This window comes from Triturus cristatus, chromosome 12, assembly GCF_964204655.1.
Source record: "Triturus cristatus chromosome 12, aTriCri1.1, whole genome shotgun sequence".
Classification (NCBI taxonomy): domain Eukaryota; kingdom Metazoa; phylum Chordata; class Amphibia; order Caudata; family Salamandridae; genus Triturus; species Triturus cristatus.
In genome coordinates, this window is record NC_140595.1 from 514656763 (window position 1) to 514680051 (window position 23289).

General features: G+C 49.6%; 1 protein-coding gene across 7 annotated transcripts in view; it reads left to right on the forward strand.

Moving 5' to 3' along the window:
• CHD9 (chromodomain helicase DNA binding protein 9) overlaps positions 1-23289 on the forward strand; it is a 1905864-nt gene that overhangs the window by 864550 nt on the left and 1018025 nt on the right. For all 7 annotated transcript variants that reach the window (XM_085637757.1, XM_085637759.1, XM_085637761.1 and 4 more), the window contains one exon: positions 10250-10460. In XM_085637757.1, coding sequence (XP_085493883.1) covers positions 10250-10460 — 211 coding nt within the window. The remainder of the gene's footprint in view (positions 1-10249; positions 10461-23289) is intronic.

Sequence of the window (23289 nt, forward strand, 5' to 3'; positions counted from 1 at the left end):
GGACTTAACGTACCCTGTGTGGGGTAGTGGTAGCTGTCATATGGCTTGCGCTCTGCTAGAGGGTTCTGGTCGCCTTCGGGTGCCTGTTCTCCTTGGCGTTTAGGTAGGTTGCTTTTGCTTCCTGAGGTCGTGTGCGCGGCCACTCGTAGTGGTGGCCCGGGCATCTCCTCCTGCTTCCTGGGGCCTCGGGCTGTTCTTCTTGCTTTGTCTGCCGGCGTGGTTCTGGCTGGCAGGCTGCTCTCCATCTGGAGTGGGTTCGTCTTCTTTCCCCTAGTTTCCTTGGTCCCTCTAGGCTTCTTCTTCTTTTTCTTCTGCTTTTCCTGTCTTGGCATTGGGCGGAAGCTATGTTGCCTTGTGGGGGAGTGGGGTGCTTCAGCCTCAGTCCTTGCCCCCGGTTCCTCTGATGTGAATGTACGAGCCTCTTCAGCCTTCTTTCCCTCCTACATCCCCTTGGGGTCTGTGGGATCCTGCTTGTGGGGTTCCCTTGGCCTGGCAGGGGTGAGGTTCTACCTGGTCCACAGATCTGGTCCCCTGTGGGGCCCTCTGTTATGCATTGGCTGGTGTGGTCCTTTCGCAGACCCTCCTTCCCTGGGGCTATTGTTAGGGTATCTATTCTACGTGATGGAATCTGCGGCTAGTAGTCTCTTATCAGTGGTACGAGTTACTTACCTTCGGTAGCGATGTATCTGATAGAGACGATTCTAGCCGCAGATTCCTTCACGGCCCGCCCTTCCTTCCCTATTCTGCGAGGACCCTTGGGTTGGTCTTCGAGACTCGCCTCCGGGTGTGTGGCTGTGTCTCCTGTGAGTGCCTTCCTTGTTATTGACGGGTGGCTCCATCTGGGGGTGGTTCATTCCTCCCTTGGTTCTTTGGAGGATGTGGTTTCAGTGCGCTGGTGCCCTGCTGCTCTGGCTACTCCAGGTTTGGGGGGGGATTGTTTCTATCCCTGTCCTCCCCTCCCTTCCTTCGCTATCCTCTGATTAAGGGTCATCTGGCCTTGTCTTGCCCTTGTCGGTGATTGCCCTCTAGGTTGGGGTGGCTTGGAGGTTTGTTGTCCCGGTCTGTCTTGGGACTGGTCCCATTCCTTTTTCAGGAAGGGGGAGTGGTTTTTCCTACGTGTGCCGTGCCTTTTACGCATGTTCTTGCCTCCGGGGCACAGGGATGGGAGGTTGTCTATGTGCTGGCAGGGTGACTGCGCAGGTTTCTGCTTGTTGTTCTCAATTTTTCTGCTCTTCGCATACTGTTCCCCTGCTTCCACAGTTTTTTATCTGGTGGTTCTGCGTTGTGGTGCGGAAATGTTCTCAGAAGAAAACTGATGTGGGCATGCCGGGGCGGGCCTCATGTGATCTCGCTGACGTGACGTACGCCGACGACGCCTGTGCGGAGTGGCGTGATGTCGTCCCCGGCGCGCAGGGATGCTGTGGCAAAAAGTTTCCAGATTCAGTCTCACGCCTGGGGATAATTCTACGTGAAGGAATCTGCGGCTAGAATCGTCTCTATCAGATACATAGTTACCGAAGGTAAGTAACTCGTACATTAAGGAGAGATCGATGTTGTCTTACATTGCCAGCTCCCCTCGGTGGAATTGTACAAAGACCCTTTGGTGGATGCTCACCAGGATAAGACAGTAGTGGCGCCCCTACTTCCCTATAATGAGTCTCTCCATGACATATCGTTTGGGGCTTGGGAAGGGCCGGTAACAGGAATGCCTGTAGACCAGGCTATGTCCCATAGGCATCGGCCCGCCCCTGGGGACCCTAATTGTCTCCTAAAACATCCCTCCACAAAAGGTCTGGTTGTGCAAGTAGCTACAGCCTCTGCGGACCTAAATGTCCTCCCTCTAGTTCCAGCAAGCATTGAGTCCAGGTGGCTGGAAAGTTGTGTGAGGAATATTTTATCTTCTGTTAGTGCTGCATTATGGTCTTTGAGTACTACATGTTTTCTCTGCAGGTTTTTCCCATGTGTTATGGGAGTCAGTGAAGAGTTTGGTGCCCGCTCTCCCGGAGGAAGCCAGAAGTGAACTGTTACGGTTGGTGCGTGATGGCCAAGAAGCAGCAAAATCACTATAAAATGTGGTATGGACACCACTGATTCCCTATGTAGAGCAATGGCTAAGTCAGTTGCAGTGCAGTAACATGCTTGGCTAAGCCAGTGTGGGTTTTCAGAGCCTGTGCAGAATTGCCTGAAAGATATGCCATTTGATGGTATACTTTTATTTGGTATGCATGCTGATTTGGCTTTGCGACGATTTAGAGCTTCACTGTATGATAAAGACATTTGGCATGCCTTTGAAGGCTCTGCCTTCTTTCTTCTTTCTAACTTGTGTAGACAGAAGTGTTTATTCAACACTGGCTTGCAGTCTGTGTAGGAAAGTAGGATCTTTCTGACATGGTTTCCTCCACTTTTTGCCTAGTGTCAGTGTTCAGACTGTAGTACACTGGTATCCTTCTAACCAGTACCTTAGTGTCTGTTCTCGCCACTAAATTAATTGGTACTTTTTACACCTCACAATTGGAATACTGGTGTACCCCTGTAAGTTCCTAGTATATGGTACCAAGGGACCCAGGGCATTGGTACACCAGGGGTCTCCCATGGACTGCAGCATGAATTATGCCACCCATGAGAGCCCATGGATACTGTCTGTACATCTGCACTGTTCTGTCCTCCTGCTGCTGCTTGGGAAGGCAGAGCAAAGAATTTCCTGTAGAGGAGAGATGTAGCCACCTCTCCTTTAGAATTGGGTGTCTCTGGGCTATGGTGTGGCGGCTTTCGAGTGCCACCAGACTGCTTTGAAGGGCACATTTGGTGCCCTCCTTGAATAAACTGGTTACTCCAGTGCAGAACCCCTTGGCTTCTGCTCTGGCACAAAAGGTGCCCAGAACTCCACCAGGTGGCCACTTGATCATGCCATCATGAAAGCAAGAAAAGCAAAGGCCCCTGGGAACATCTGACCGGTAAGACCACCAGAATAGCGTCCCTGAGGACGGTGGGTCTCAGCAGAAGCTGTAGAACGCCCTTCCTCTATTACTTAAGGGCTCCCCTGGACCAAGGATTCCTCTGCAAGAGTCATCTTCTGGATCCTCCACAAGATTCTTCTGCTGCTGGACACTGATCTCTGCTGTTGGGTTTTGCTGCACTCAAAACAAGACTGCTCCTGGTAGGAAGGCTCCTACTGCAACTTCATCTCATTGCTCTCCACCCCTATTGCAACATCTGTGACCGTGCATCCTCCAGAGTAAACACGAACTATGTGTGCATTAAGTACAGCTGGAAGGAATCTCCCTTGCAGTGAAGGAGTCACTCTCCTGCAGCCACAGGCACCTCCACTTCGACAACTGGTCTGTGGATCCTGCTGTACCATGGACTCTTCAAGGCTCTCCACTACGGGTAGTGGTTTGGTAGTTTTCCCGAGGCCTGACCTGCCTTACGTGCAATTTGGAAGACTAACATGAAGCTGATGCATGACTGTGTCAGTCCCAGGATGCAACCACCGCCCGATTGGATGAAGAAATCATGGTACTCCAAAAGATTCTCCATTTTAAACTGTTTTAATGACACTGAAAGAGACCGTAGTTATCGATTCCTTACCTTAGAATTCCCTCCAGGGTCAGACTGGATCCAGAGAAACTTTTTCGTAGCAGTACCCCTGCATGTCAGTAGGTGGCATCGGTCGACTCCGCGTTCATCGTCATCAGCGTCTTGGTCGCCGGGATGACGTTGCGTTGTCTACTCAGATGACGCCCCTGCGCGCTGACGTCAGTTCTTTTTTTTCGTGCCTGCCAGCGCAGATCGGTAGGGTGTGTCCCATAGTCTCTTTTTGACTCGCCTTTTTTCTACTTTTTGTCGACGTCTTTTGAGTCTTTTTTTTGATTATTAAGTTTATTTGCATTTGGATAGAAAAAACACAAAAGGACAGCATAAAATTGCATAGTAGGTCAGAATCCATCTCTGACAGACAGCAAAAAAACACGGCCGTGATTAAAGCATTCGGGCATGCCACCCCAGTTCAAAGGCAGTGTAATGATGTAGGAGAAAAGCTGAGCAAATAATTCAAAACAGTAAATTGAGCCATTTGGAATCGCCTGTGGATGGGAGCCCCATATAAGTAGGCTTGGATTTGCGGGAAATCTATAGTTCTAAGCTAAGTCCAATAGGCCAGGTCAGACCACCCCCCTGTAAACCAATCATGGTCGACAAGGAGTCTGGTGGCTAAATAGTAGAGATGAAGATTTGTCATACCCATGCCTCCATCAAAGGGCAGGATCCGGCAGCGGGGAAAGGCTATAAGCGCCCCCCCCCCCGAACCTGGTAATTTTCCCATCAAAGTCTCGGAACCAGCTACCCGGAGGATGAGAGGTGGTATTCTGAATGATGTATAGTAAGCGGCTGATATGATGCCTCATTCTTAAAGTACATGGGAAGGATTACAGATCAGAGATGGTCGGAGGGCTGAGTCATTAAGGGACCAAGGGCCTTAAGAATGCCTAACTCTTAGATGTGTTGCCATTATCATGATGCTCAGATGTTAAGTGAAGTTTTAACATAAGTGTAAGCCGAGAGGAGGATGTCTGGTTTAAGCCATTGATGGGATCTCAACATTTTTGTGTACACTCTAAGAGAATGCTGAACTGAGCTGGAGGGCAATGCAGACTATCCTGGCATTTAGGTAGCTAAAACCTGATTCCATGTGCCTGCTGCGCTTTAACGCGTCCTCTTACAGTTTTCTTCAATTTTGTTTTCAAAAATGTTCTTTGCATTTTGCTTGGTTATTTTTTATGTATGTTAAGGATAAGTGGCATTTTGTGGTCAAGCACGCCTGTTTGTGGAAATGTGCAGCCAAGGTAGACTATTTTGGTTCTAATTCCAAGTTCAGCTAGCATGCCCATGGTTGTCAGTGATCGTCATATTCCTCCAGAGACAGCCGATGCTGGTACCACATGACAGAAACATAAAAACTCTGATGTTGCACCCGTTCTATACCTTTGATCACGCATCGGATGTGGCACATGGTTTATAGTAACTCTCTTAAAAAAAATATATATATCTTTTACAGCAGCACCTCTGCCCGCCGGGTGACGGCGCCACACGACCCCGCCCTGACGACATCCACGTACATGAAGTCAGCGAGGTCATATAAGTCCCTCCCGGCGCGCTGACGTCAGTTTTCTTCTTTTCCGCGTGCAACGCGGATCCGGAGTGAGCGGTTCCTCTGGCCTGTTTTCAGGCGCTTTTTCGACGCTTCGCGTCTGGAACAATGTGCGATGCACTCGGGCTTTAAATCCTGTACTTCCTGTTCGCGGCAAATATCTGCGACGGACCCGCATCTTATCTGTATGTGGTGTTTGGGCGAGCACCACGACTCCACGGACTGCATCGCCTGCCAACACCTCAAGCCGAAGTCCCGGCGGGAGCGCCGAATGAAGCTTCTTTCTGCACTGCTGTCCTGGTCGGAGTTGTCTCGTCCCCCGGCCTCTTCAACGCAGTTCCGCCGTCGATCGCCGCCTGGGTCCGTCGCTAATCACTTCTTGGTAAGTCGCGGCGCATGCCGCCGAGGTCCTCGACCTCACTTTAATCTGTTGTCACGGGCACTGGCTCCTGGAACATTCTGGACATGCGCCCCCGACAGGCGCCCCCCCTCTGTCCGCCCTATCCCTGTGCGGGGGACGACTCGGGCCCAAATAGAGGCCTATGCCACGGCTTTGCAGGCCTCCCTTGGGTCCTCTCCTGTCCCTGGGGCGTCCTCTGGGCCTCCGCAACCTGTGGGGTCCCCTACAGACTCGCCAGTGGGTTCACCCCTGGTGTCAAATGAGCCCTTGCCCTCGGGGGATGTCGGAGATGTGGTATCGTCGGGGCGCGGCCCAGCTGGGTTTCCCTCTATGATCCATATGGCGTCATCAGGGTGCGGCCCGGCTGGGTCCCTCTCTATGACCCATTGCACCCCTGCCTCGCCGCATAGTCCCGTGGGGCTCCCTGTGGCGTCGCTGGTGGTTGCTGGTGCTCAAAGCCCCGCTTTGTGCACGCCTCTGCCTTCTGGGCAGGCGGCCCTCTTTCCGGAGCCGGGGTCGGCGCCGGAACTCGCCTCCACTTCTTTCTTCGGAGTCGGAGCCGGTTAGGGTTGAGACTGCGTCGGCGCTGGTACGGTGGCAGAAGCTTGCATCCCCGGCGCCGCCTTCTTCGGAAGGGGAGATTGTTGTGGCTTTGGCACTGGAAGGGGCCAACTCGACGCCGGATGGAGTCCCGTCGGTGCCGGACGAGGCTTGATCGGCGCCGACTAAAGTTGTTTTGGCGCCGCATCAACGCCGGGTTGTTAACTCTTCTCCGGAAGCGTCTGGAGAGAGTTTGGCATCGGCCTCACGCCCGGCAATGCTGGATGTATTCTTGCCTGTGCCTCCCTTAGAATATGTGGATCCGGCAGGATGCCCGCCTCCTCATGAGCACCCGCACCCGACAGGCTCCTCGCCTCCTCATGAGCCTCATCAGGACCCCCATTCGTCAATGGGGCTCCCCTCAGTTGGGCATTGGTCGCACCCTCACTGTCTTGGGAGGATTAGCTTACAGCCCTCACCTACTGATGAGCTATTATCCCCTCATCGGAGGGCTACCGAGGCTGGTGCGGCTTTTCTCAGAGGGGTCTCCTTGGCCACTCGGATTTTGAACATGCAATCCCCTTCGGCGCCCTTGTCTGTGGACCCTTTACCTGATGTCCTTCACCGTGGGTCAGGGAATGTGGAGCCACCTCTGCCCTTTGAGGCTTCTCTTTATGATGCCCTTTTGGGTACCTGGGTTTGGCCAGCTTCCGGTGATCCGGTGGCTCGTTCGGTCTTGCACCTCCACGTCCTGCTCCACATGATCCGATCTGCTTATTTGTGCAACCAGACGTGCAGGGGTTTATTTTGCAAACTGCCTTCCCTTCCTTGCCCCGGCTAATACTTCCTCCCTCCCAGGAATCCAGATGGCTTGAGTCATGGGGTCGGAACATCTTTGCCTCCACTTGCGCTGCACTACGATCACTAAATACAGTGTGTGTCCTGGCTCGGGCTACCTCTGCCCTGTGGGACTCTGCAGAGTCTCTGCTCTCCACCAGCACTGAAGGCGCTTGTGTTGACCTCCATCTTCTCGGGGATGGCCGTGACCTTGCTGAGTTTACGATCCACTCCGCCTTGGATACTGCTGGTTCCTTAGGGCGGACTATGGCTGGTTCAGTCGCCTTACGGCGTCATGCTTGGTTACGGGATAGCCTCTTCCCGGAAAATATCCAAGAGAGAATTGTTGATTTACCCTTTGATGGGGTTTTATTGTTTGAAGCACACGCCGACTTGGCTGTTCAGCTTATCCTTGTGGGCTCCCCCCCCCCCCCCTGTCAGACCTGTGTTCCTCAGGCGTTTGTTCTGGGGTGGTACCTTTTCATTTAGCATCACTTTGATGAGTTGTGTTTTCGGCTGGTAGTAAGCCTCAGGTCTTCGTTTCACATGGTCGGGGTGATTAACCTTTCGTTTAGCATCCTTTGGATGCATTATGCGTTTTAAACTGGCAGTTAACCTACTGTGGCAGTGTTCCACAAATTGTTCCTCGGACTGTGGCTTGTCCTGATAGGTGTTCACAGTTGTTGGGGTGTGCATACTCCGTGTGGGGTACTTGTTTGCTATTCTATAGCTCTGTTTGGCAACTGGGCCTAAGAAATCCCTTGGCCTCTGTGTCCTCTGGTGCTCTTATCTGCCGTTGTATGGTGCTCAATGTTGTGCCTTGGCGACATCTTCTATACATCATGGGTCATCTTGCTTATTTGCTTCATTCTCCTTGGGAGGTTTTCGGGGTGTTCTTCACGCTTTAAAGGCAGCTTCCATCTGCCATTACTGCACTAGATATGCTCCTCTACAACCATGTTGCATAGTCGTGGCTAGTTTACCCGTTTTTGCTATATATATGTATTTATGCATATATACAAGTTCCATGGGTATTCTTCTTCCTAACTCTTCATCTCTCTTCGAGGCTGCAAGGTCTGGTCCGAAGTCTCCATGTTTCAGGGAGCTTTTCAGTGATGCATGCGGTATTGCCGATAAGGCCCTTTTTGCGTTCCACTTACTGGGGTGGTTCCCCGGTTTTACACTGCTCCCTTCTTCGTGTTCAGTTACTGGACAATCTCTCTTCTGGGCAAGGGTTACTTTTACTTCCAGTCGGAGGGTGTGGTCTGAAATTCGGCGTTTCTACGCCTTAGTACTTTGGTGCTTCTGCTGCACCTTCCTTCGGATGTTCCTCCTTCTTTAAGTTCACCCTATATTATATCAGCTGGGCATGCGAGACGGCTCTTCAAATGTCAGTCGTCCTAGGTCTACACCCTGCATATCTGTATTTTGTGTGTTTGTTCTCACCTTGGTCTTCTGGCTTCCTGGTCGAGCAGCCTTATGCTTATTTTAGCTACACCACCTTATGGTCTCTGTGGCTGTTTGCTCTGTGCATGTTTCTGTGGTGGCCTGCATCAGCGTGTTTAAGATTGTTACTATTCGTCCCTGATCCCCCTTTTGGGTCTGGGTGTGCGCTTGGCGTGTTTCTTGTCTCCGCCTGCAATTCTAAAAACATTGCTGATTTCTACTTATTGACCTTTGGTTCTTGACTGTAGCCTCTCCGGCCTTTATTCCGTGGGCTAGCCTGGCAGGCTCAGGTTGCATCTCTTCATGTTTCTTCTCATCCTTTGGTCGGTGTTCACATAGTGCGCCATTACGCTGAGAGGGGTCCTTCTTCCGCTCTTTCTTTTGTTCTGGTATATGGCTGGTGCAGTTTCTATCTCTCATGCTTATACAGGTAGGTGTAGCACCATTCTAGCATTTTTGGGATGTCTTGCATCCTGTTATCTTTTGCTCTTCCGAGCTATTTCGGTTGCTGTCTGGTTGTTCCGCCACAGCCTTCCCCATTGTCTGTCCCTCTGTTGCCGGCGCAAGTGCTTGGCGCTTTCTGTTCTGTCGCAGACCCACCTCCCCTTTGGGGTATGGCTGTGGTATCTATTCTAAGTTAAGGAATCTGCGGCTAGATGTCTCTATCAGATGTACGAGTTATTTACCTTTGGTAACGATGTATCTGGTAGAGACGTTGTTTAGCCGCAGATTCCTTAACGCCCACTCAGCCTTCCCGTTCCTCGAAAATCTTGCCAAATGGTGTTCTCCGCTGGCCTCTTTGAGTTGCCATTGGTTTTTCTCTCACAGGTGCTCACATTGTTGCGTCCCTTTGAGAGTTGCCATAATACAGCGGACTCCCTCTCAGGGGTTTCTTACATCTAAAATGCCTTTTGATTAACCTTCCAGGAAATTTATCTTCATTTTCTTTTTCTCCTGCTGCCTTCCCTCCCTCCCGCCATCTCTATTGGCTCAGAGATTCATCTTCATTTTCTTTTTCTCCTGCTGCCTTCCCTCCCTCCCGCCTTCTCTATTGGCTCAGGGTTCTGATCTCCTCTATGGTCATCTTATTTGGTGATCTGTTAACTTCTGTTTCAGACCTCCATTACTATAGGGGTAGTGCCAGTCTATTCATTTTTCATACCTTCCTGCGGTGGACTCTGGTTCTCTCTGTGCTCCGTTCTTTCTGGACGACACAGTTCTACATGGTAATGACAGTCTATTTCTGTCTGTTGTTCTACGTGATAATGACAGACTATTTCTGTCTGAGATATTCTTCCCTTGTTGCACTTGGGAAGGGTCTTCGCATTGCTTGCGGGGTTCTTTCTCACAGCTTTTTCACTTCTATGTAGGCAGTGTCTAATTCTGTCTTTTAAGATGGTGTCTTGCACCATCCTCCTGCTTTATTCATGGATGTTCATCCCTCGCACACTGTTCCCATACTTTCACAGTTTTTTGTTGGTGGCTCCGCGTTGTGCCGCGGAAAAGTTTCTCCGAAGAAAACTGACGTCAGCGCGCTAGTAGTGACTTATATGACCTCGCTGATGTCACATACGTGGACGACGTCAGGGTGGGGTCGTGTTGCGCCGTCCCCCGGCGCGCAGAGGTGCTTCTGCAAAAGGTTTTCTGGATCCAGTCTGACGCCTGGGAATATTCTAAGTTAAGGAATCTGCAGCTAGACAATGTCTCTACCAGATACATCGTTACCGAAGGTAAGTAACTTGTACATAAACAGTAAGTCATGTGCATGTTTTTCGAGATTACAGTGTAACAAAATGTTATTTCTAAAAAGCCTAATTTTCCACGGAAAAGATGGAAAATTGGAAAGTTAATGCATTCTGTTATGTTTACACACTTCACAGGAGCTGAAGAGAAGATTATTGGAGAGTTTAGAGAGATGCATGGTCTTGGGGCTCCTGACTTTCACCTGCAAGCAATGGTTCAATCTGCTGGTAAACTGGTTCTTATTGATAAGCTCCTTCCAAAGATGAAGGCAGGTGGGCACAAAGTCTTGATTTTCTCTCAGATGGTGCGCTGTCTTGACATTCTTGAGGACTATCTCATACACAAAAGGTAAAATTTCCTTGAATTGTGAGGATTATTTTCTTTTCTTACCCACATGTTTGTGCTGATTTTCTGTTTGAAGTTGCATTTTGGGGGGAAAAAGTGATGGGTTGATTGTTTCAAATCTCAGCAGCTAGTAATTACCCTTGACTGCAGTCCCAATCCACTGAACCGCCTAGATAACCCTCCCAAGACCAAGTCCATTCTAAACAGGAAAGAACGCAACCCAGACTGGTTATAGCAGATTTAGGCCTTGTCAGTAGGGTACTACTCATGTCCTGACTGACTGACTTAATATTTCTAAAGTGCACTAATGCCGAGGCGTCTTGGCGCTGGGGTAAGTGCAGGCTAGTGCAGCGAGACAGGTTAGCATTGAGAGAAAAGCCATGTTTTTATTTGCTTCCTGAAAAGTGTCCTACTGGATTGAAGTCGGAGTGGTACCGGAAGTGAATTCCAGAGTTTAGCTGGTTGGTGTGAAAAGCGCTTTCTCCCCCACCTTGCTCTGTTTATCTTAGGGCAGAGTACCAATCCAGTGTTTGAGGATCTGAGACAGCGTGATGGTTCATAGCACAGGAAGAGGGCTTGCAGATCATAAGCCCCTCCTCCATAGATGGCTTTGTGGACTATACACAAGGCCTTAAAGTCCACCTGTCGTTTTACTGGGAGCCAGTGTAATTGCATCTGAAAGAAACAAGTTAGTTAGATTCCTCACCTTAGAATATTCCCAGACATCAGGCTGGATCCGGAAAGATTTTTGTAGCAATACCCCTTGCGCGTCGGTAGGCGTCGTCTGCGGCTCCGCGTCCGTCGTCGGCATCGTGCGCCGGAATGACGTTGTCGGAGTACTTGGACGCCGCCCTCGCTCGCTGACGTCAGTTCTTCTTTTTTCCGCGCCAGTAAGCGCCGATCCGGGAAGAGCTTACCCCTAGTCATTTTTTGACTGACTTTTTTGACTTCTTTTGGTCTATCGACTCAACTCTGGTGCCAGTAGGATGCCTGGTTTCAAGGCCTGTGACGCCGGTCATCGCCTGATGTCGGTGACGGATCACCATCGCCGGTGCCTTTATTGCCTGGCCTTGACGTCGAAAGCTAGGCGGGAGCGGTCCCGTAATCTTCTCAAGCTTCGGCACTCGGCTCCGCGCCGTTCTCGGTCCCGGTCCAGGAGGAGGTCCAAGGACCGATCGCGGAGCCGCAGTCATCGTCATCGCTCATCGGGGTCTTCGGGTAAGTCGAAGCACTCCAAGAAGTCCAAGAGACGACATCGCTCTTCGGACCCCCCTTGCCGGTCGCGCGACTCGGGGTCAGGGTGGTCCCACCCCCGCGGCTCCGTCAGAGCCGCAGGAGCCGCGTCCGTCCCCATACCCGCCAGTCCCTGGGTCTGACGCGACTCCGGCGGAGGTCAGTGCCTTCCTCTCGCCCATGAGGGGCCTGGCTCCGCCGTCGACGCCTGTAGGCACGCCTTCGGGCCCCGCAGGTTCGATTGGGTGACCTCGCGTGCCGGCGGCTCCGGCCCCGGCGACGTCGACTGCTCCGGCCCTGACGCTGCAGGTCCCCGAGGGATCCAGGCCTGGATCTCGGTCGGCGTCGGTCGACCTCACGACGCCTCCTCTGCCGGCGCCGACACCGGTTCCACCTCCGGCGCCGTCTCCGGACGACACCGTTCCCCGGTTTAGCCCCTATCCGGACCCGATGCCGGCACGGCGCCGTCCGGTGCCTCACCCGACGGCTATGGATGACCGTTTCATCTACCGTCCGGCTCCGATCGTTCCTCCTGTTTATCAGGAATCGGATGACGGGGTTCACTGGGAGGGGTCTGAGGACTCTATGGCCCTCCAGGGTCAACTTTCACAGGTCTGGGCAGACGAACTGGGGGATGCCAGCGGTCTGGATACCTCCCCGGACGCTGGTTTCATCTCTCCTCCGACTGTGGCCTCGGAGGAGGGTGCAGCCTTTTAAGTGTTGCTGTGCAAGGCGGCCGAAGCCCTAGGGCTGGAGTTGCCTGCTGTGGCCGTGAGGACTAACGTCCTCACAGCGGTCCTTCAACCGACAGCAAGCTCCACTGAGCCTCTGCTGCAGTGTAATGAGGCCCTCATAGACGTTCTACAGGGCTCTTGGTCCAAGCCCTCCACAGTTCCTCCTGTGGACCGGAACGTTGCCCGGCGCCACCGCCCTGCTCCGGGCGACCCCATTTTCCTCTCCCAACACCCCACCACCGAGAGTCTGGTTATCCAGGCCTCAACCTCCCAATCCTCCTTCCCGTCCGCTCCTCCGGATCAGGAATCCAAGACGTTGGAACAGTTTGGCAAGAAACTGTTCTCGTCCCTGAGTTTGGGGCTGCGGTCTTTAAATACCGCTTGCCTTTTGGACTGTTATTCCCACTCTGTGGGATACGGTGGAGGACGTGCTGCACTTGTGCCCGGTGGAGGCCCGGGCACGACTCACTCAAGCGCTTGCTGACGGTCGAGATGCAGCACGGCACGCCATACGGTGTGGACTTGACACCACGGACTCGCTGGGTCGGGCGATTTCCACCTCGAAATTGTGTTGCCTATTGGAACAACTGTAACTATTGCATTAAACAAAATATTGCAGATTGAAAAGTATTTATCTAAAGCATCTCATTCTGAGACAGTATATTTTGATACCTATTGTTGGTTCTAAAATAAAACAACTATATATTTTTATACAAAAACCATTGGCCTAGGGTTCAGTTCTTGTGTGTGAGACCATTTGCTGACTGAGTGTGTACAACAAATGCTTTACACTGTCCTCTGATACTGCCTTACTGCTCAACCAAGTGACCACTTTAGAGAGTAAGGTTATTTTTAACTTTAGCCTCTGCCAATCCTCTGGGGACTGTGGACTCTGTGCACACTGTACCTATTTGGAAACAGTATATACAGAGCTACTTTCTTACAAGCGGCTAAATTCGAAAATCACAAACACTCTTTGTGGTAGTGGGGTTGAGCAGTTAGGCTTATCAGGAGACGATGTTAAGCGTTTATTGTATTCACTCAATCAAGGACTGATTACACACCCTCAGACAGAATCAAGACCAATTAGGTAAGTATAAAAAAGTATACTTATATTTTATTTGTAGAACCAAGCAGGACTTGGTACAGGTAGGTAAAATGTACTTGCAATTGTGAAGCTTTACAAGGCAATGCAATTGGGAATGGATTTGCAATCGTTACAGGTTTGTATATGCTTTAAAAGCAGTTAAAATTGCATAGAAATTACATGTGATCACTTTTGGGTTACTTTTGGATTATATTAACTACTCTGGGTGATATGCCTAAATATCACACCGTGGATCCTACAAAAAAAGGTGTGTAAGACTTTTTCACATTTAAGGTACAGTTACTTTTCTCTCATACAGGTCAACACAGGCATTTTGAGGAATAGAAATCTCGTAACATTGGTTCCTATGGGAAAAGGAGTGTTAGCAGTTTACAAGTAAGTAAACGACTTACTAGTATGAGTTTTGGGGGTTAGGACCAGACTTCCCCCAAGGTCCAGCTAGGCACTCACATAGCACCACCAGCAGCATTGGGGCAGCCGGGTGCAGGTTGCAGGGGCCCTTTAGCCATTGGGGCAAAGGGTGCCTTCGGTCAAGGGCTGCTTACGAGCAGGTGACTCAGGTGTAACAAAGCTCCTGAGGTTAGGATCGGCACTGCAGGGGTCAACAGTCAGCACAGGAGCTCTACTACCATCATTGATTACAAAAGGTGTTCCTATAGTTCCTCAGAATTAGAGTAGAGTCCAAACGAAGGCTAAATCCAGTTTAGTACACCATGTGGACATGGATGGAAATCCATATGTTGGATTTTAATGCCCTCACACACCCTTTCAGGTGTCATGCTTCATCATATAGGCTACTCCTTGTCGGGCTGGCGGTGCAATACCCAACGGGCTCCCTTAAAAGGGGCACTTTGGCGAAGATCTTCTATCCAACTGCCGTATGGTGAAGTGCGGGTGTGGGGCCTGGATAATGTAGATGTATGTTAGTGTGGTTAAAATAAGGTCAGGAGTGCCTGGTGAAAATTAATGTTATTCTGATGGCCTCCTACCCTTAATTAAAAGCGTGTAGACATGGCACTTATTTGAGTATAATGTCTCGTATTAAGTTGTCATGTAATTATAAGGAGTCGGACAACATGTTTCTCGCCTTGAGTAATTATACTCGCGATTCGTCAGGACCTTTAGAAAAAAAACTATCTACATTTGACAAACGAATAAAGTTAGGGTTATTTACAACCTAAATGTTATGTTCTAACACAATACCTGTTAATGTCAGGAGCTACCTGAAAAGAAAAAAAGGTATGGTAAAACATATACATGGGTACATATTGTATGGAACAATTAGTGAGAGAGCCTTCAGTGTGAGTCACACTCTTTAACTTGATTAAAAGTGGTGATGTGTCATGAAATTCATCAGGACTTAAAAAACAAGGTAGTGGTGAATCCCCACGGTGAGCAAAAGTGACTACTCACCAGTGTGGAAATCCTGTTTAAAAGCAGCAGAAAATACACACATATGTGACTCACCCTATTCAGTCATTGTCCAGACATCAACAGTACTCGGTGGACTGTACATGAGTGTGAATTCATCAATGTTTAGGACTGAATCAGAAAAGGTTAGCATCAATCAATGGTACTCTCTAATCTGACAGTTTTATGTAAGGCAATAAAAAGTTAAGCAGACAAGAATGGTCTCTAAGGTAAAATGTCGAGTACTCATTGTCTTAATTACCCCTCCCCTTGCTATCTTGTGAGCAAAGAGGCAGCGATATGGCCGATTGCAAAAGTGAGCTAATGTCTTGTAGAATAATATTGAAATCATCACTGATTTGACAGTTCTTATGGTCGCTTGGCATCAGCAAGATTATTCGTATGTGTTTATGTACTATTTAAAAATGTCATATGGTCAAGACAAAAGAGGTTAGGTTTCTATATTACATAATGTAGTCTAGTGCACAACCTGGTGTGAGATCATTCAGCCCGTTTAAGTATAGGATCGCCGTTACAGATTACATACTAATTATGCTTCACATGGGTTGCTCACCAATCACCGTGTGACTGGTTTACCAGGGTAGAGTCCACGGATGATTCCCTTCTACTATGTTGCCGGTGGACTTATTTAAACAAAACAACACTTTTACATTGCGTTACTATCAAAGTAACAGTAACTGCTGATTAGCTAGATCTGCCCTCATACGGATTGAAATGTCGTATTTGTCGTGTCCTGCACGGGTTATACAGGGAGTTAGTTACGTTTGTTGTCTGTTACTCACATTTCTCCTCCTCACGCAGCTCGCTGTGACCTACCCTCTCCACCGAGTCCGGGAGGTGGCGTGGTGGAAAGTGGCGAAGGACTTATGCGAGAGGTTGTGTCATGTGACTGGGGGTGGGGTTTGGTGGCTGCACCCCTTGTCAAAGGGGGCTTATATGGCAGACATTTTGAAATGGGACTTATGATGCATTGGTCCATGAAAATACTTAGAGGAATAGCGTAAAACTATAAACCAAATCACCGCAATGGGATCAAGGAATATACAACTCGTGTAAGAAGCGTGGTGCGAGGTATTCTCAAGACTAAATGGCAGTAGGATATGTTGTCAGACACGTTGTTTATACATTGGTGTTTGGCAGACATATTGGAGTGGAGTGTCCAATATGTTAGTTCACAAGATGAAAGAAAATGGATCAGTGTTTAAAGAACGATGTCATAGTGATCTAGTGAGTAAATCCCATTGTATTAATACTAGTTAGTGTCTATCGTTCGGACAATAATCGATGGAAGATTAGATGTTGTACCAAATCAACATGCAAGGTGTAGGGAATATCAATAATGTCTATTAGTGGAGGGTTGAAAAAACGTGACCAATTCAGTGTGATCAATATCGAGTGGTGTTCATCACAGGACAGATTAGAACTTGATTGCACCCCAGGGAATATCGTCGTTAAGACCATTGGTATCAGTTGACAAGCGATGTATCCACCGCTGTTCTTTCGCAAAAAGACTCTGTTTAGTTATATTGGGATTCGCTTCTAGGATCAACCATTTAACTAAGTCTGGTGAGTGTTTGCGTTCAAGGAAGTGGGTACTTATTTTGGTGTTACTCTTGAGGCAACGAAAATTACTGCGATGTTCCGTGATAGGTAATTTAATAGGGCGAGTTGTCATCCCTATGTAGTAGAGGTTGCAGGGGCAAATTAAGAGATAAATGCAATTCGCAGTATTGCAGTTGGTATGTGCTCTCATTTCCCAGGTAAAGGTATTATTCAGAGTTATAGTCTTGTGCGTAGATGTAAAGGTGCATGCACTGCATCCTCCACATGGGTAGTGTCCTTTAACCATGGGGTGTTGCCACAGTGTTCGCTGTGAAGTTTTTTCTTTGGGTTTAGGTCTAGTATTAATGAGCATGTCTTTGATATTTCTAGAGCGTCTGTATGCAAACCGGGGTAGTTCAATGTTCATAGAACCTGTATTGAGTATATTCCAGTGTTTTTTCAACACTTTGGTCAACTAGTTAGATGCTGGTGTAAACGTGGTAATACAAGTCAGTACCTCCGGATTGTTTTTAATTTTGTGTTCCAAGAGGCCCTCTGTGATTGTTCCGTGCCCGTTTTTTTCTGAAAGTGTAATACTCCTCTGAGGGTATTTTCTTTCAGTCAAGTTTTTCTCAAGAATGGCTGCTTCACTTTTATATTCATCCAGTGTACTACAGTTCCTTCTTACACTCAAAAATTGTCCGAAGGGCAGGTTTTCCTTGAGAGATTTAGGATGGTGACTATTGAAGTGAAGTAAGCTATTGCGGTCAGTAGCTTTCCTAAACATAGTGGTAGTAAGATCACCCTGTGTGATTTTAATAGTCAGATCCAGGAACGCTATCTGGGAGGGGGACGCCGTAATAGTGAAATTAAGGTAAGGATTTAGATTGTTAATCCATCCAAAGAAGTTACCATAACTGTTATGGTCTCCTGTCCAGAAAATCAGAATGTAGTCAATGAAACGTTTCCATAAAAGGATATGGTTCCGGTAGGGGTTAGTTTAATTGAAGATGTGTGTTTCCTCAAATGCTGCCATGTAGAGGCAGGCCACACTAGGAGCGAAGGTACTCCCCATGGATGTACCTTGCGTCTGATGGTACAGTTGACCCTTGAATTCAAAAAAGTTCTCAGTCAGTGCCAGTGTAGCGCACTCCATGATGAATGAGGGTGGGGTAGGTGACCCCTCGAGGGATGAGTTCAAAACTTCCTCGATCACATCTAGAGTGGCCCTCTGTGGGATGTTAGTGTAGAGGGCTACGACATCTAGAGTGATAAGGAAGTTGATTGTGTTAGTGTTCTGAAACTGATCCAGTTGACGTAGTATATCTGTGGTGTCTTGGATGTATAATGGTATCAGTTTTACTAGAGGTTGGAGGAAATGATCACAAAATTGTGATAAAGGTTCAAGAATGGAATCAATCCCTGATACTATCGGGCGCCCTGGTATCGGTGTAGTCCCCTTGTGGATCTTTGGTAAGATGTAAAAGTAGGGAGTCCTAGGTTCTTTCTTGATAAGAAAGCAGGCCTCCTTCTTACTTAACCAAACTTGACTCTCTGCAGAGTCAACCAGACCCGTGATAGTCTTCTCGACGTTCAGTTGGATTCCGGGATATGGGTGTATAGTACTTCCTATTCCCCAGTTGTCTTAGGCACTCCGTATCGTAGTCTGTAGTTGCCATTATGACTGTGGCACCGCCCTTATCAGCCTGTTTGATGGTAAAAGTAGTGTCATTGGCAAGTGCTTCAATTGCCTACATCTCTTGTTTAGTGATATTATTGAAATGCTTATTTTTTGTCATAGCTTTCACATCTTTGAGTACTGCTTGTTCGTAGGTCAAAACCTCATTGGGTACCATCCCACTCTGGGGAGTAAAGGAGGAAGGGTTGTGTAAAGCCGAATCTTCATCAGGAGCGTATTCCTTCCCCTCAAAGAAAAATTTGAGGTGGATTTTACGGAAAAATTGGTGCAATTCACAAGTTTGTGAAAAGGGATCGACTCGGGGGGTAGAAACAAATCCTAGTCCTTTCTGGAGGATATTGTTTTCTGTCTTGGTTAATTGTCTAGATGACAAATTTACTACTAGGTTTGTTTTCTGTTGGCCTGGCTCCTGGTTTCCATTCCTGGTTGAGCAGGTTCTTCCCATTGTACTCTTTTTTCCTGTTGGGTACCTCTTTTTTGCCCTCGCCCTCTGCCCCAACCTCTGCCTAAAAAAGGCTGGCGCATGCCCTGGGGTGCAAACTGAGGGCCAAACTGTGGAGGTCCTTAAGGAAACATTGGGTATTGCCAGAAAGGTGGTCCCTGGTAGAGTGGTGGTGGGTAGGTGTTATAACCCTGCCTACCTCTCTTACCTCTGTATTGATTGGGTCCCATATTTTCTGTACTAGAGTCGCTGTTATTCGATGAACTCCTCTTTGAAGAATTTGAGCTAGTATCAGATGAGTAGTTGGTATTGGCCGGGACATAATCAGCTTTAAGGTAAGGGTATGCATTTTCTTTATCAAACCGTTTAATTTCCTTTTGTAGCTTAACCACTTTCTGCTTCATGAGATATTCTTTATGTTCAGCAATCTCATTGTTAAGCTCCATCAGTTTAGTTTCGAAGGTGGGGCCTGAGTTGTTGTGTTTTAAGGTACTCTCGGCGGCTTGTATTCGAACGAGTAGTTAGTCAGCCAGCCTTTTAGCCGTGTTTATAATTAAAATGAGAAGATCTCTGGTGCACTTCCAGGATATTTGCGACCATTCAATTTTGAATTGGCCATCTTCCCAGAATATCCTAGGGAAGTTTTTTACTATAAGGCCATTTGGTGAGGTATTTGCCCTAAAGTATTCAGTCATGAGTGCACCGTGTAAGGTAATCCTTACCCATTCTCTCCTCATGTCCGATAGTAATTGCCAATCTCCTGATTGGCTTCCAGTCGCGATCTCATTGTCGAAGCCCAGAATAGAGGGGGTCCGGAGTATTTCAGCTGCATGGTCCTCACCATAACTCAAGCCCTGGCCTTCCATAGGTATTTGGCTAGGGTTAAGTTGGGGGTGGTAAAATCAGTTCTCAGTAGAGAGGTAACCACTCCAATAAAATGGTATATTGAATAGAGTATCCGGGGGATATGATGAAGCATGACACCTGAAAGGGTGTGTGAGGGCATTAAAATCCAACATATGGATTTCCATCCATGTCCACATGGTGTACTAAACTGGATTTAGCCTTCGTTTTGACTCTACTCTAATTCTAAGGAACTATAGGAACACCTTTTGTAATCATTGTACTAGGGGCCCCTGTTCCTACTGGACCTCCCATTCCCGTGTGAATGGAAAAGGCCTCGCTTGTCCCTCTTTTTGTATTCTAGCTCTACTACCATCTGCACGGAGTGTGCCAAGGGGACTTCGGGAGCCCTGTGGATTTCAATGGAGTTTTTCAGTTCCGAAAAGATTCTTCAGGCTTCGTCAGGGAGGCTTCCTGGAGGCAACCACTGGCTGTAAGAGGTAAGTTTTATTCTTGGGGGATATCTGGACTCCGTCGTTTGGGCCACCCAAGGACGTGGGGTGTTGGGTGCAGGGGTGCCTTTTGGCATCTGGTCTTCTTACCTGCTACGGTTGAGGGGACCCTTCAGGTTGAGGATGCAGGCGTCTGCTAGAGGGAGGTCGGGATCACCAGATCCCAGGTCAGGATAGCTGGGGAGACTTCCCTTCAGTGTTGGGCCACTTAAACTCAGGCTGTGGGTGTCTGGTTCAGAGTGGTGCAAAATTGTGGATCCTCATGGATCCGGATTCTGTAGGAGAGTCTTTCTTGAACAAATCCAGTGCTAACAGGAGACAGTCTTTAAGATGGATGCAGGCCAGCTGCTCTGGGTGGCTGCTGAACATATCTGAAAGAGACTATTAGTTCTAGATTCCTTACCTTTGAATTACCCCCAGACGTCAGACTGGATCCTGAGAATTTTTTCTCGGCATTACCCCCAGTGTCGGTAGGTGGCGTTGGTCGACTCAGCTGTCGAGCATGCTGAAGTCAGTTCTTTCTTTTTCCGTACCAGCCAGAGCAAATCTGGAGAGTGCAGTACCCTTTGTCATTTTTTGACTAACACTTTTTCGAGTTGTTCGACTCGTGGTGCATGTAGGGATGTCCCATCGTCGGACCGGCTTCAAGCCTTGTGACTCCTGTCACAAGTTGATGTCGGTTACGGACCCGAACCTAGTGTGCCTCTGGTACCTGGAGCGCGACCACGACCCGAAGTCCTGCTCTGTCGGGGCATGAACCCGAAGTCTTTGTGAGAGCGGTCCCGAAATCTTCTGGAGCCCGGCAGTCTGCTCCACGCCACTCGAGGCCCCTGTCGAGAGGGAGGTCGCAGGACCGGTAGCGGAGTCACCACCATCATTCCTCCTCAGTCTTCGTCATCGGGAAAGTCGAAGCACAAGAAGAAGGCAAAGCAGCACTGTCCCTCTTTGCCTTCTCCCTGTCCGTCCGCCGACGCAATGGGGGATGCGGAATGTTGTCGTCCTTTGACTCCGCCTGCAGAGCCTACTGGGACGGCTCTGAGCTTCCCAAGCCACTGGGAGTCGTCGCATCACCTGCCCAGCTTTGTGTATTTTACGAAGCCCTCCACTCCATTTTTGGGCAGCCTGACTCCGCTGGTGTGCCTTCGGGCCCACCGGACTCGGCTGGGGGCTCTAGGCCTTTGATGCTGGCGGCTCTATCCTCAGCGCCGCAGGGCCATCAGGGATCCAGACCTGGATCCGGATCGGCGCCGGTCGACTTAGGACACTTCCTCCGGCACAGATTACTCTGACGACTCCTCCACCACCTCCGACGCCGGTTGTGTCCCTGATCGTCGTTGACCTTGGACAAGCTGCCAGGCCGGCTCCTGTACCGGCGCCGACCGGTACTTTTTTACCTCTGTTTTACCCTGGCGTTCATTATTGCCCTGAGTGGTAGCCAGAGGAGGGTGAGATGGTCTGGGAGGGGTCTCTTGACCCTTTGGCAGACCAGCTTGAAGAGCCGGACTGGAGAGAGGAGTTGGGTGAGGCCAGTGGTCTGGATACCTCTCTAGACCTTAGTATACTTTCTCCCCCTACCATGGCCACGAAGGAGGGAGCCTCCTACACTTTGGTGTTGCGTAGGGCGGCTGAGGCCTTGGGCCTTGAGCTTCCTACAATAGCAGTCAGGACTAACTGACTGAGGTGCTTCAGGCAGCAGCGTCCTCTTCGGAGCCCCTGCTGATGTTCAATGAGACATCCTTCTGGGAACTTGGGCCAAGCCCAGCACAGGGGTTCCAGTGGACAAGATGATTTCCCCTGGCAACCCAATGTACCTCTCTCAACATCCAACCCGCAAGAGCTCGGTGGTCCAAGCCTCAACATCCAAAGGCACGTTCCCTACTGCTTGCCCAAATAGGTAATCCAAGAAGCAAGACCATTTCAAGAAGATGTTTCCAGCTTAGGTGGTCAGTGAACACCACATGTCTCTTGGGCTGATACACCCACTCTGTGTGGGACATGGTTGCGCAAGTGCTGCCTCAGTGCCCGGAGGAGGCCCAGGCAGTGCTCTCCTGTGCGGGTGGAGACGCAGCAAAGTTCACCCTGGGTTGGACGATTTCTACGTCAGTAGCCTTGAGGCGCTACGCCTGGCAGAGGTCCACTGGCTTCTCCGGGTTTGTCCTATTGACCCTTTTGGACATGCCCTTTGATGGCTGTCACCTGTTTGGCGACGAGGCAGAGAATGTGCTTGAGCGCTTCAAAGACTCTAGAGCTATAGCCAGATCCTTGGGCCTCGCTGCCACTACTCGCCCCGTTCAGTCTGCCTTTCGCCCCATTCGTGGCTACGGAAGGGGTTCCCTACCACGTTCCACCCAGGGCTACAGGCCGGCGCAAGCCATCCAGTCTCTGCGCTGCTTGGGGGTGTGGGACCCATCGCCGTGGGTCTAGGGGTCAGCGGGCAGGCCAGTCCACCAGTGCCTCCTCTGCAGCAGCCTCCAAACCTTCCTAGTCCGACCTTTCAGGGCCACCAGTTGCCGGTGGGCAGCAGGAACCGCCATCACCTCCCCCTCTGGCACAACATCACGTCGGACAGGTAGGTTTTGCAGATACTCTGAGAGGGGCAACTCCCTCCCCTTCAAGACTACCTCTCCCTCTATGCCACCAACACTCCATTGCATGTCGGACGATAACTTGGCCCTTCTCCGTCAGAAAGTTACAGCTCTTGGCCAAGTGAGCTATCGAGCGAGTCCCTGCCCCAGAAGTTGGTTGTGGTTGTTACTCCCACTACTTCCTGGTACCCAGGAAGTGCAAAGGCCTGCATCCAATCTTGGATCTCAGGGACGTCAACCGCTTCCTCCGGAAGGAGAAGGTCAAAATGTTGACATTAGCTCAGGTCCTGTCTGCCCTCGAACAGAACATGGAGACTGAATGGTAGCGTTGGACTTGCAGGATGCTTAGTTCCTCATCCCCGTCCTTCCAGCCCACAGGCGTTAACTATGGTTGACGGTAGGCCACGAGCATATTCAGTTTACTGTGCTCCCCTTTGGCCTACCAGCTCCCCTCGGGTGTTCACGAAAGTGTTGGTGGTCGCAGCTGATCTGCGCAGATCAGGGGTTGCAGTCTTCCCCTATCTCGATGACTGGCTGTTTAAGGCTGGCTTGCCCCAGGGTATCGTCTCCCACCTCCAGACAACAGCGGACCTCGTGCACTCACTGGGGTTCACTATCAACATGCCAAAGTTGCATCTGATTTCCTCTCAGAACCTCCTTTTCATCGGAGCAGTTCTGGATACAGGGCAGTTTCGGGCCTATC